The 13406-nt window shown below is 46.3% G+C and overlaps 1 protein-coding gene across 1 annotated transcript; it reads left to right on the top strand.

Moving 5' to 3' along the window:
* The first annotated feature begins 9499 nt into the window (after positions 1-9499).
* On the top strand, positions 9500-11251 carry LOC121998357 (ammonium transporter 2 member 5-like). Its single transcript, XM_042553299.1, has 3 exons — positions 9500-10239; positions 10311-10596; positions 10676-11251. The coding sequence occupies exons 1-3, from the start codon at positions 9649-9651 to the stop codon at positions 11200-11202; spliced, it is 1404 nt and encodes a 467-aa protein (XP_042409233.1). The 5' UTR covers positions 9500-9648; the 3' UTR covers positions 11203-11251.
* The last annotated feature ends 2155 nt before the right edge of the window (positions 11252-13406 follow it).

Below are 13406 nucleotides of genomic sequence, written 5' to 3'. Positions count from 1 at the left end.
ATTCTTATTTCTAGATAAATGTTTATACCAAAAGCTAGGATTTTAGTATACACTCTAACACGAAAAACCCAAACGTCGAGACCCCCTTCTCTTCCTCCTCGCCGAGCGACGGCGCCGATCGCCAGCCACTCCTCACCGTGCCCTAGATCGGCTTTTGCGCAGCACTGTCGCCAGCCACCAGGACCGACCCACCACAGATCGTAGCCTCTGCTGCCCTAGTTTGTATTCGGCGCCGCTGCCATCGCTCGACCCGAACCAGCGCAGTTGTCACCTGTGCCCTAGCGCCGGCGGCCGAGTTCATCTGTGCCGTAGACCGTTGACTTTTGGTGTCTCCTCATCGCGGCACCAACGGGTCTTTTCTTGCTGCTCCTCCTCAGCCCTAGCGCCGACCAATTTCTTTTCTGCCCTAGCCGAGCCTTAGTTGGTTTTGGAGGTAAGATGTGTGGTGTGGACTTAGGGTTGTGGCTTGATCTCTGATATTGATCTCAGTTCATGATCTTGCTTGGACCAGTTGGTGTATTCCTGCTCAAGCAGCAACCTCTGTTTCCAGCAGAGGAGTTCTCCAGCAGAATCTTTCCTGCAGCTACTTCTTCCGGCAGCAACCTCCTCTAGCAGTAAGGTAAGGGCTTTGGTGTATGGATTGAGTCGGCACGTTCTTGATACATGTTGTTTTAGGTATGAATTGTTACATACATCATTGGTTATGGAGTGATTTAGGTACGTTTTGATATATGGTAAATTATAGTTCATGTTTCGAACTTGATATTCGTTTGGTATGATCATTTTTGTTGTAGGTGAATTATACTCGATGGTTAGGTTGATTAGGGTTTTACCCTAATTTAGCCTTAAGGATTTTATTTAGCCATTCCTTTGAATTATAGCTAAATAAAATGTATATATATTGGTGACTCAGGGTTTTGACGCGAGACGAGCATCTCGACGTCCGAGATTGGACCAGATTTGAACTTTTCGATTGGAGGCGGATACTTTGACGTTATGTCATTTGATATGCATAGTAATGTTTTTAACAAATAGCAATGATTGTGTTTCTTATTTACTTCGGTTGATCACTACCCGATCTGTTACATGCTTGTTTGTTTATTTGTTATGCACATCATGTTAGTATTTACCTGATTATATATGCTTATAGAGGTAGTGACACAATCATATATATTATGTTCAGGACCTAGGGTTTTTGATACCTTTTCTGATTCTGTGTACCTTTGGTTTGGTTCATTGTCCTATGATACACATTTTATACATATATGGATATTGTTATGCTGTTCAGGATTTTTGCCATGTTTAGTGGAATGCACCATTCGCATGATTGCATGCTGCGCGATAGTCTGCTCCATTATTGTTGAGCACATCGCCAGTTTCATCTCTGTCGGTGCTCCGTTGGTCCGCTCATGGGTAGCGTAACGCAGCGTGGTAGCACGTTAGTTTGGGCTCTGTCGGTGCTCCGTTACGTTGGTCCACTCATTGGTAGTGTGGCGCAGCGTGGTAACACGTCAGGGATCCCTCCCCGTCAGTGTGTACCGGGAGATGAGAGCATTGAGCTCCCCCATTTATGATTTGGGGTAGGAGGATAGGTGTACTCCGATAGCATCCCGTCCACTCGGTCACTCATCAGGAGTAGTGATATCAGAGTGCACGATTGTCACAGCCCTACCCACTCGGTCTCACCATTGTGTGTGAGATGGCTGACTGGCGTCAGGGGTGACCATGACATTTGTATCATATGCATGATGCATTTATTGCTTGTGTTTGCTGCATTTACTTGCTGCATTTATATGGATGCATATGATTGACATGCATACAGGATTTATGACACTTTCGGTCTGACGACCCTGTTGTACTTATACCATGGTTCTGGTTAGTACAGTTTTCTCCTACTTATTTCAGTTGCATTTACCCTTCTTATATCAGGAGACTGTACGTATGATTAGTGTTGGTTGTTATTTTCTTTATTGTGCATATCAGTTGATACCCGCTGAGTGTTGAACTCACACCCTCCTCCGTTGTTATTTTCAGGTTGATGCTGTCCGGAGAGTTCCAGTCGCTAGTCCCCTGCAGTCCACGAGGACGTGTGTCAATCTTTTAGTTTTTCTTGTTTAGACTATGTTAGACTTATTCTGCTTTTGACATCTGGACTTGTATTAGATAGTTTATGGATATTGTCTATGAGTTTTATTTGGATTTGTTTTACTACATGCCTACTTAGACGGCAGAAGAGGTAAGTGGATTTACTCCGTCGGACTTGTGCTTTATGGGTGTAGTGAAGTAGGAAATATATTTTGAGCTTTATGAGTGCAGTTGAGTAGAGTTGTTTTTGAGTCTTCTTATCATTGCTTTAGTTGTTCACTATTAAACTGCGTGGATGTTTGGATGTGTGTTATGTTTTATTATTGTTATTGTTCCGGCCGTGTTGGCCGATGTATATGTGGCCCTGAGGGCATTGTAGAATTTTCATATTGTGACCCGTACAGGGGAGGTGTTGTCGAAATTTCTTCGGACAGGGACTTTTCCGGGGCGTGACAAGAGCCGTGAGGGCGACCGAGAAAATGTCTACCGAACAATAAATCATGATCGGACAATCAAGAAGTTGCAGAACATGCTACCGAGATAATGCTGAGTGAGTAGACGGATGGATGAGCGCGCGATTGAAAAAGTGTCGACCGAGCGATAGTAAATCTTGACCGGGCGATCGAGAATGTCGAGTGGTGCAAATTAAATGCCCGAGCAGGTGGCCAAGCGATACTGATGGGTCGACTAAGAAAAGGTTGGTCGTGTGTGTTAGTTAGTCCTAGGAAAACCGTACCGGTTCCACTGTACAAAAATTTTGTACAAGTGTCGAATCTTTCCTTAAATAACCTATTGTGTTCTTTAGAAGTTAAATTAGGAATCGCAGACGGAACTTAACAACATTGATTCCAAATTTAACTTATCTGTTCTTAATAGTTTAGATTTGAATCGCAAGCGAAACTTAACACTATTGATTCAAATCCACCAATGTTATTAATTCCATTAAATATTAATTTCTAAAATTGGCTTCCTGCAGGACTGCATGGCGAGGCACATGGCCTTCTTGGATATGGGAGCAACCACCACCGCTTAGACAAAGCCTTTTAAGGAAAGCTAATATTTAATTTCCTTAAATAACTCTAGGTTAACCAAAAAGAACAATCGAATCACAAATTCGAAAACAAAGAAAACACAAATTCGAAAAACTAATTCGAAATACTAGATCTAATGCCTCTTGTGTTTGGAATTCTTACAAAAAGAAATAACTAGCATGATGCGGAAAATAATTGCTAATTATACCTTCTCTTTGTAAACTAATGATCTCGAGATCTTCTGCCGTATTCCTCGCCTCACCTTAGACATTGTGTGGGCGACGATCCTCCAAGATGAACATCACCCAAAAACTTTCTTCCTCTTCCTCTAAAATCCGGCCATCACCACCACCAAAGGAGAAGAGAGCAAAGGGAAAGGGAGAAGAGAGAGGGCCGACCACACCAAGAGAGACTCCTCCAAGAGAATAAGAATTGTTGTGTCTCATGAAGTCTCTTCATCCCTTCTTTTATAATACTTGCCCAAGGCAAATAAGGGAAGAATTTTTACAAAAATTAAAATCTTCCTCTAGTTTTTCCTTTTCCCTTTTTATTTTCCTTTTCTTTCCTCTTGATTGAATCAACCACCAAATTAATTTGGATTACGATTGGCCGGCCCCTTGCTTGGGCTCCAAGCAAGGTGGCCGGCCACCTCATCAAGGATAAGGAAATATTTTTTTTTATAAAATTTTACAAGAAGAAAAACTCTTATAAAATTTTACAAGCTTTCTTTCCTAAAGTAGGAGTTAAAAAAGGAAAGTTTTAAAAATAAAAACATGTTTTAAAATTTAAAACTCTCTTATAAAATTTCCTTTTTTAACATGGTGATAGAAAATTTAAATTTTAAAACTTCTCTTCCTTTTTTTCCTAAACCATGAGGATGGTTAAAAAGGAAAAGTTTTAAAACTTTTAAACTTTCTTTTAAAATATGTGGCCTAATTCAAATAAAGAAAGTTTTTAAATTTAAAATCTCTCTTTTAAAACTTGTAGTTTTCTACAAAGAGAAGATTTTTAAAAATTCAAAACACCCCTCCTTGTTTGAATTATTGTGGCCAACCCCTACATGCTTGGGCACCAAGCAAAGGGTCGGCCCCTATAGTAGAGGATGTGGCCCACCCTTGCTTGGTCACCAAGCATTGGACTGACCCCCTTCTTGGACACCAAGATGGACTTATATTTGGATGGACTTGAGACTATAATGAGGCTACGACAGGGACCTAGAGGAGAAATTGATTTTGGCCTTCCGATGAGCTTGAGTATCCCGTGTTCGCCCCGAACACACAACTCAAGTTCATCGATAATAACTCATTCCACTAGAGAGTTATTATCACACTACCGCACCAATCCCAAATTACATTATGGGCTCCTTCTTATCATGAGTGTGTTAGTCTCCCTGTGTTTAAGATAACGAATGTCCACTAATTAAGTAAGTTACTGACAACTCACTTAATTAATATCTAGCTCCAAGAGTAGTACCACTCAACTTCATTGTCATGTCGGACTAAGTCCACCTGCAGGGTTTAACATGACAATCCTTATGAGCTCCTCTTGGGGACATTCTCAACCTAGATAACTAAGACACAGATTCCTTCTATAATTAACAACACACACTATAAGTAATATCATTTCTCAACTTATCGGGCATATTGATTTATCGAGCTAAACCTCACTCTTTGATAAGTTAAAGAAATAAATATTAAATATATGTGCTTGTTATTATATTAAGATTAAGAGCACACACTTCCATAATAACTAAGGTCTAGTTCTTTTATTAAGTCAGTACAAAAAAAACTTACCTAAAATGGTCATACTCAATACACTTAGAGTGTACCAGTGTAATTTATTAATCAAGATAAACTAATACCTAATTACACTACGACTATTCCGATGGTTTGTTCCTTTCCATCTTAGTCATGAGCAACTGTTTATAATTTATAAAGAACCGACAACATGATATTCTGAGTGTGACACCATACTCCATGTTATCTACTTATATAAATTAATTGAACAATTACATTTAACAAATAAATGTAGATATTGACCAATGTGATTCTTTTATTTCAAAAAAAAATGTTTACAAAAGCTATGCTTTTAGTATACACTCCAACAGTGTGATCGAAAGAATGTCAAGTGGGTGCGAAGCCTACGCTGGATAGACACGGAGCCTGAGACCAAATGAGAATGGGAGAAGAGCGCGTGGATCGAGTGTGAATGGGAGCGAAGGCTTATGAGCCAAGTCGGGCGTGGATCCCGAGAGACAAAGCGACCGAGAGCAAAGCCTGCGGATCAGGCACAAACGCTAGTAGAGCCTGTGAATGGAGCACAAACGGGAGTAGAACAATCAGGCAGTTATGCGAATGCCAAGCAAGGGGGAAAGTGGGTATCGACCGAGTAGCAACGAGCAACCGCGGCGAGCGAAATGCAAATGATGAGTGTCGGGTTGAGCGAAAAGTGAGCAGTAAGTGCCGACCGAGCAACAACGGTGAGCAAAAACGTGAGCTGAGAGTGCCGGGCAAAGCGACAAGTGAACAGTAAGTGTCGATCGAGCAACAACGGTGAGCGAAAACGCGAACTGAGAGTGTCGGGTAGGGCGGCGAGTGAAGCGAGTGTGATGAGTGTCATGTAGACCTACGAGCGAGCGGTGAGCACCGACCGAAAGGTCATTAGGCGTGAGAGCATGCTCACTTATAACTCGCACTGGGGCAAGAGTCTGGGACCCGACCTGCCAGTCGTTGGGCGTGAGAGCATGCTCACTTATAACTCGCACTGGGGCGAGAGTCTGGGACCTGACCTGTCGGTCGTTGGACGTGAGAGCATGCTCACTTATAACTCGCATTGACGCGAGAGTCTGGAGGTGTGAGAGCATGCTCACTTCTAACTCACATTGGAGCGAGAGTCTAGGACCCGACCTGTCGGTCGTTGGGTGAGCGAGCATGCTCACTTATAACTCGCACTGAGGCGAGAGTCTGGGACCCGACTTGCCGATTGTTGGGCGTGAGAGTATGCTCACTTATAACTCGCACTGAGGCGAGAGTTTGGAGGCGTGAGAGCATGCTCACTTATAACTCGCATCGGGGTGAGAGTCTGGGACCCAACCTGCCGGTCATTGGGCGTGAGAGCATGCTCACTTATAACTCGCACTGGGGCAAGCGTCTGGGACCCGACCTGCCGGTCGTTGGGCGTGAGAGCATGCTCACTTATAACTCGCACTGAGGTGAGAGTCTGGAAGCGTGAGAGCATGCTCACTTATAACTCGCGCTGGGGCGAGACTCTGGAATCCCAACCGGGAGGTGTTCTGGAGGCCTGACTAAGAAATGTTCTGGAGGCCTTACCAGGAAATGTTCTGGAGGCCTTACCAGGAAATGTTCTGGAAGCCTGACCAGGAAATGTTCTGGAGGCCTGACCAGGAAATGCTCTGGAGGCCTGACCAGGAAATGTTCTGGAGGTCGGACCAAGAATTGATCTGGAGACCTGAACAGGAATTATATTAGTCTGGAAGCTCGACCGAGAGATCGTTAGCGATAGTCCGATCCGAGATCGGTGGTGATACTCTTGTCCGAGACCAGTGGCAATAACTCGAACCCGACCGGGGGAGGATAAGCCTTGAAATCTATAGAAGCGGAGCCCATAGTAATATGAGAGGACAAAGCCTTTATCATACCTGATGGCGAAGTGATGTCAACCGGCTCGCTCGAATCCCAAATGCCCGTATAGTTAGTAAGAGAAATGGTGTCGATCCCATGACTCCCAAATATCTGCGGAGTCAGGGAGAAGAATAATCTGAGCCCCGACCGTCAAAGGGAGTGAAGCCCATAGCCATATAAGGGAGTAGAGTCCGTAGTAATAGAAGGAAGCAGAGCATCGCGGGTGAAGGGAGCAAAGCCTGTAGATGTAAAAAAGCACGCAAAACAGGTGGAGCATACAGAGCATATAGTAATAATAGAGTGAAGTGCCTATATCAGTAAAAGAATGCAAAACCCCATGGTGAAGGGTGCAGAGCCTGTAGCAGTAAGAGGATGCAGAGCCTCTTGGTGAAGGATGCACCGCCGGGTGAGGTGTGTGATCCCGTCCGGAAGCTGAGTCGGATGGACCGCCGGGTGAGGTGGTGAGAATGTTGACCGAGTCGCGATGTCTCAGAGGGGGGTGTGCTGAGATGGCTTCTGTGTTGACCAAGTCTTCTAGTCAACGCTACCTGCAGCCAGTGACCGGGTCCCCCCGGTCCCTGATACCCCGAGACTCGAGGCGGATCCAACGGACATATAAGTAACAGGCTAATAATACAATGAAAATGAGTATGGAATATGAACGAATAACGTACCCTGGCCCAGGGGGCGCCCTCGGATGGGACGCTGCCTGAGTTGTCGCGACTCGGAAGAGCATGTGACTCGGAGCCGGATGTGGAGCTAGGTCTGACGGCACAGAGTCGAATGCGGACTGGATCCGGAAGACGATACGCAGACTGGGAAGCGAGATCGGCACGCAGGCGGGGACACAAGATCGGCATGCAGGCCAAGAGACGAGATCGGCAATAGACACGCAGGCCTGGACACGAGATCGGCACGCAAGCCCGGGATAACAATAGGTCGCACGCTGACATACAACAACACATAAAGTTGGAACAAGGTAACGACACGAAGGTCGGACCACAACGGGAACGGAACATAACCAAATCAGTGACAACGATAATGGTGGCCATCTCGGTGCTAGGAGACCCGCCGAATCAGCATTGAGGAGGCTGCGTTTGGCCACCGACGACCGAGGGAGAGGGGGGTAGCATGGAGGCGACGCTAGGGCCATCAGCGGGCGAAGGGAGGTTGTGCGGTCGGCCGACGACCGCCACTGGCTGCCGCTCGAGGTGGTTGCTGCGCAAGGGCTAGGGGTGGCAGCTGCCTCTCCCAACACCGAGGAGAAATGGAGCGTTGGAGGGTTGCTGGCATGAAGAGCCACGGGAGTTGCCGGCGAGAGGGGAAGAAGGAGAGCAATGACTAATCTCTTCGGCTACGGTGTCGCGAGGAGGAAGAAGAAGAAGAGAGTTGTGGTCGACATCCTCGCAAAGGTGGCGTCGGTGTGCTCGGCATAGGCAGCGGCTGGAGGCAAATGTCGGCGAGAGGAGAGGGAAAGAGAAGAGGGGCAGATCGTGTGGCGACGACGGCCAGGAGGAGAGGGAGAGGAACGGAAGTGGAGGTCAGCGGCCGCCGTCGCACCGACGAGGAGCCTGGGAGGGAGGAAGAAGGTTTTCTTCTTCCTCCTGTTGGCGGCGGCCAAAACATGAGCGAAGCCCCCCCTCTACAGTGCTCCCACTTACTTCTTAAAACCTTATACAGTGAAAAGACCATCTTGCCACTCCTATTTCCTTTAATTACTCTTCTGCCTTAAGCCGTATCCACATCATAGGTAATATTTTCGTTGCAAAAATTTTTAGGATGAAATATTTTTGTCATTGCCAAATTATACGACAAAAGAATTCAAATTTGTTGTCAAATTTTGGGATGATTTATATTTTAGTTGCCTTTATGGGCTTTTACTGACCACGTAGGTCCTATTTTTGTGATTGATTTTTTTTTTATTAGTTGAATCGATTACTTTGTGCCGAAGTTGAAACTTTGAATAAATCAGGTTATTAATTTTTTAGATTTTTTTTTATCAAAGTCGATTTTAGGTAAAATTGGTTAATGAACCAAACAATCCGGGGTTGACATGAAATTGGTTCTTGGATGAATCTAGATAATTTTTTCGTTGCAAAAATTTTTAGGATGAAATATTTCTGTCGTTGCCAAATTTTGCGACAAAAGAATTCAAATTCGTTGCCAAATTTTGGGATGAATTATATTTTCGTTGTCAAATTCGTCGTCAATTTTACAACAAAAATAATATTCGTCACAAAATTAGTGACAAATTTGACAACAGAAATATAATTCATCCCCAAATTTGGCGATGGAAATTTTCGGTAAATCTATAAATTTGCGACGAATCAATTTCGTCCTAGATTCTAAGACGAATCTATAGATTCGTTCCAGATTCTAGAACGAAATTTGGGACGAAAAATAAATCGTCATAAATTTTTCAATTCACAGTAAGTTTGGCGGCGAATTATTTTTATTGTCAAATTCATCCCTAAATAAAAAAACTGATCAGAACCAATTCATTTCTACAATTTATCATATTAATAGAATCTAATCCACTACATTTAAAAATCCATTTACAACAAATTCAATTAACACATTCTATTTAACATTATCACATCTTATTAGACATTTTAATTAAACTTTGTTAGAAAATCCAGAGCATGATTCTGTGTTTTTTTTTTTTTTTGGGGGGTCAGAATTCGCTTCCAATATTCTATTAAAATATTCAATTTTCTATTTTTGAACCCCTGAACCTCCTTCCCCTAAAACTTCAACCCTTCGTTCCAACGAACGATGCACTGGCTTTACCGCATCAGAGCAAGCCGTTTCTATTTAAATTCATCCTCCGCAAGAGAAATCGAATCCATCAGAAGAAAAGAACACATAGCGAGGTTTTGGACGAGTTGATCATGTCTTTGCCGTCGAGTTTGACGATTAGCGAGGCTTCGCCGGAGTGGCTGAACAAAGGGGACAACTCATGGCAGCTGACGGCGGCGGCGATGGTGGGGTTGCAGTCGGTGCCGGGGTTGGTGATCCTCTACGGTAGCATCGTGAAGAAGAAGTGGGCGGTGAACTCGGCCTTCATGGCGCTCTATGCCTTTTCGGCGGTGCTCGTGTGTTGGTGCCTGTGGGGCTTCAGCATGGCCTTCGGGGAGGAGATGTTGCCCTTCTGGGGCCGCCCCAGCGCGGTTGCGCTGGATCAGGCACAGCTCCTAGCTCCGGGTTTTGCTGGGATGTACCCGGCCGCCACGCTCGTCTTCTTCCAGTTCGTGTTTGCGGCCATCACCCCCATCCTGATCGCCGGCTCGTTGCTCGGCCGGATGAATTTTAAGGCATGGATGCTCTTCGTGCCACTCTGGCTCACCTTCTCCTACACCGTCGGCGCTTTCAGTCTTTGGAGCCCAAATGGCTTCCTCTTCAAGGCCGGCGTCATGGATTTCGCCGGCGGTTACGTCATCCACCTCTCGTCCGGCGTAGCAGGACTCACCGCCGCCTACTGGGTACATATCTGAATTCATGATTTCATATAATTGATTAGTTAGTTATTTGATTGATCGATGAATGCATTTAGGTCGGGCCGAGAATTGGCAAGGACAAGGAGAGGTTTCCGCCCAATAACATTTTGTTGACCCTCGCCGGCGCCGGATTGCTTTGGATGGGTTGGACAGGGTTCAACGGCGGCGCGCCGTACTCGGCCAACATCGACGCCTCGATCGCCATTTTGAACACGCATCTCTGCACGGCGACCAGTCTGCTCATGTGGCTCTGCCTCGACATGTTCGTGTTCACCAAGCCCTCCGTCATCGGCGCTGTCCAAGGCATGATCACCGGGCTCGTCTGCATCACCCCTGCCGCCGGTAACTGTCACATCCTTCTCTGTTTTCAAGCACACATTTCTCTTATTAGTCACTTAATCGTGAGTGAATTGGTGAATAGGACTGGTTCAACCTTGGGCGGCCATCCTAATGGGTCTGCTCTCCGGTAGCATCCCATGGTTCACCATGATGATCCTCCACAAGCGCACCCCCTTCCTCAGAACGATCGACGACACCCTCGCCGTCTTCCACACCCACGGAGTCGCCGGAAGCCTCGGCGGCATCCTCACCGGCGTGCTGTCCGAGCCGCGCCTCAACCGCCTCTTCTTCGGAGACGACCCCAGGTACGTCAGCCTCGCGTACGCCATCAAGGACGGCCGTGCCTCCGCCGGGTTCCGCCAGGTCGGCATGCAGCTCGCCGGCATCGCCTTTGTCCTAGCCGTCAACGTGGTGGTCACCAGCGTCATCTGCCTGCTGATCAGGCTGTTGGTGCCGCTGCGGCTGACCGAGGAGAAGATGCTGGTGGGCGACGACGCCATCCACGGGGAGGACGCGTACGCGGTGTGGGCGGACGGCGAGACCTACGATAAGTCGGTACACGAGTTGGAGTACTTTGCGGCGAAAAGCGCCGACTGCGAAATGGCGTGAGGTGGATTGGACCTTGCTTAATTTGTTCTGGCGACAAGTTTAATCGGATGCACTCTGCAAATCCTTATCATCTGTTTAAGTTTAACTAAACAAATATTTTTTATATTAATTTGCATCGTAAATATTAGTTGTTCATCTGGTGGTGGAGTTTGGATCATGCAATTGACTACGTTAGACCTGATGACGATTAATTAAGCTAGTCATTTGTTCGCTAATTCAATAGCGACTAATATCAAATCACGTTTCAAAATTATAAAATTAAGTACCCACTTCCTCAAATCAATTCAACTGACAAAAATCAATGACTGATTTTATTATCAGTCAAATTGATTTCTCTCTATGTGTTTCAAAAAATTTATTAATAGATTTCGATCAAAATTAATTGATGGATCAAGAGATTTTCAAAATGACATGAAATCAATTTTTATGTATTCGTCTAGTTCTCCTGATTATAAAAATATTATAATACATCAATTTGATCAAATATATCAAATATATCGAGAGCAGTAATTTTTAAAATACAAATGTGTCCGAAAAATTAATTTATGGTTTTTAATATATTTGATTAAATTAATATTTGAATATATATATATATATATATATATATATATATATATATATATATATATGATCCTGTACGAGCGCTGAGTCGATGGACACTGGGGACGTGACACTCTTCGCTATCTTCGACTGGTGATGTAGATCTCCGGCGAACTTGCAAAGAAGCCGAGCCGGGAGGGGTTTTCCGGCGACGACCCTCCGACGCTCAAGTCAAGCAGTGAGGAAGAAGAAGAGCAAGGCAACACTATTGTGGCTACAGTGATGAGAATCGCCTACCTCCGTCGAAGTCTGGGGGTCCTTATATAGGACCCTGGGGAGGCCTTGCCCGGGCGGGGAAGCCTTGCTCATGTGCTCGGATGGGATTGCGCCTTATTATCCAGTGACTCGTCTGAGCGGCCTGTTCGCTCGGCTCAGAGACTCTTTTACCTTGAGCATCGGAAACCCGACCCCTGGTCGGGCTGTCTTTCGTCCGACCTGGGAACCTCCCGGCCGGATGCTCGGTCGTCTCGCCAGTCCGCTCGGCGTGACCTCTGTCCGCCCGGCACGACCTTGGGGTTGACCCTCTTGACCATTGACTTCCACGTGTCGTTGACCTCCCGCCAACGAGGGTCCCCCTTCCTTACCACCGGATCACATGCCTTCCCCTCAAGTCTAGTCGAAGGAGGCGCTAAGTCCGACTGTCTGGACTATGAGTTTGGCCGAGCGACAGCCATCCTGGCACCTCCGAAAGTGTACCTCTGCTCGACCATTATGGGGTCGAATAGCGCCGGTCGACTAATTGCCGAGGGCTGCCCAACTGGCCTATGATGATGTCCGCGGGATCTTCTCGGAATGCGTGCAAATCTCCGCCATTATGGTTGAGCATGCGGGTTCTGCCTCGTGATGGGGCTCATTAAATGCCTTCCTCTGACCGAGTGCCACGTGGCACTGTTGACATCATCGGACGGCCGCCGCCTTACGCCCGATGCGGCGTTCACCGGTTTGAAATGGACGGTTGGATGCGGGCCTCGGGTTATGTGACCTGCATCCGACGACTCGGGCAGGTCGAGCCCATCCTTATAAAGCTCTCATTGCCTTCTTCCGCCGCATTTTCGCCTTCGCGTGCTCAGCAGCTTTCCCTGCGCTCCTTGCTCCAGTGACCTCGTCCTTCGGCACTCTGGCGACCCTTTGCCCTGTTCTTTCGATCCTCATCTTTTCTGTAAGGTTCTTTGCCTTTCTCTCTTCGGTTCTGTGTTTTCTTTGTGTTCTTTGCCTCGTTCTCGTCTTTTGGTTACTGTTCCGTTCATCTCCCTCAAGCCTTTGTATTTTCTCCCGATTCCTGCCTCCTCCACTGTTCCGGCGATGGCTAGCTCTTCCCAGCCCGCGGACCTTGCTCTCGGCCCATGGTATACTACCATGGAGTCGCGGTTCGATCGACGTGATGCCGAGAGCCTGATTAATGCTTTTGACATCCCTTCCGATTTCGAATTGATTTTACCTTCGCCTTCCGCTCGGCCACACAACCCTCCGCGCGACACTATCTGTTTTTTCCGCGAACAATTTACAGCCGGTCTGCAGTTTCCTTTTCATCCCTTCATCGCCGAAGTTTGCAATTTCTTTGGCATTCCGCTCGCCCAGTTGGTTCCCAACACTTTTCGCCTTCT

This window comes from Zingiber officinale, chromosome 1B, assembly GCF_018446385.1.
Source record: "Zingiber officinale cultivar Zhangliang chromosome 1B, Zo_v1.1, whole genome shotgun sequence".
Classification (NCBI taxonomy): domain Eukaryota; kingdom Viridiplantae; phylum Streptophyta; class Magnoliopsida; order Zingiberales; family Zingiberaceae; genus Zingiber; species Zingiber officinale.
This window is presented reverse-complemented; position numbering and strand designations above follow the sequence as displayed.

Bases quoted from the DNA above. Each gene is read 5' to 3' on its own strand.
- LOC121998357 (XM_042553299.1), top strand. From the start codon at position 9,649: ATGTCTTTGCCGTCGAGTTTGACGATTAGCGAGGCTTCGCCGGAGTGG. The intron at 10,240-10,310 runs GTACATATCTGA...GAATGCATTTAG, and splicing joins GACTCACCGCCGCCTACTGG to GTCGGGCCGAGAATTGGCAA. The intron at 10,597-10,675 runs GTAACTGTCACA...ATTGGTGAATAG, and splicing joins CTGCATCACCCCTGCCGCCG to GACTGGTTCAACCTTGGGCG.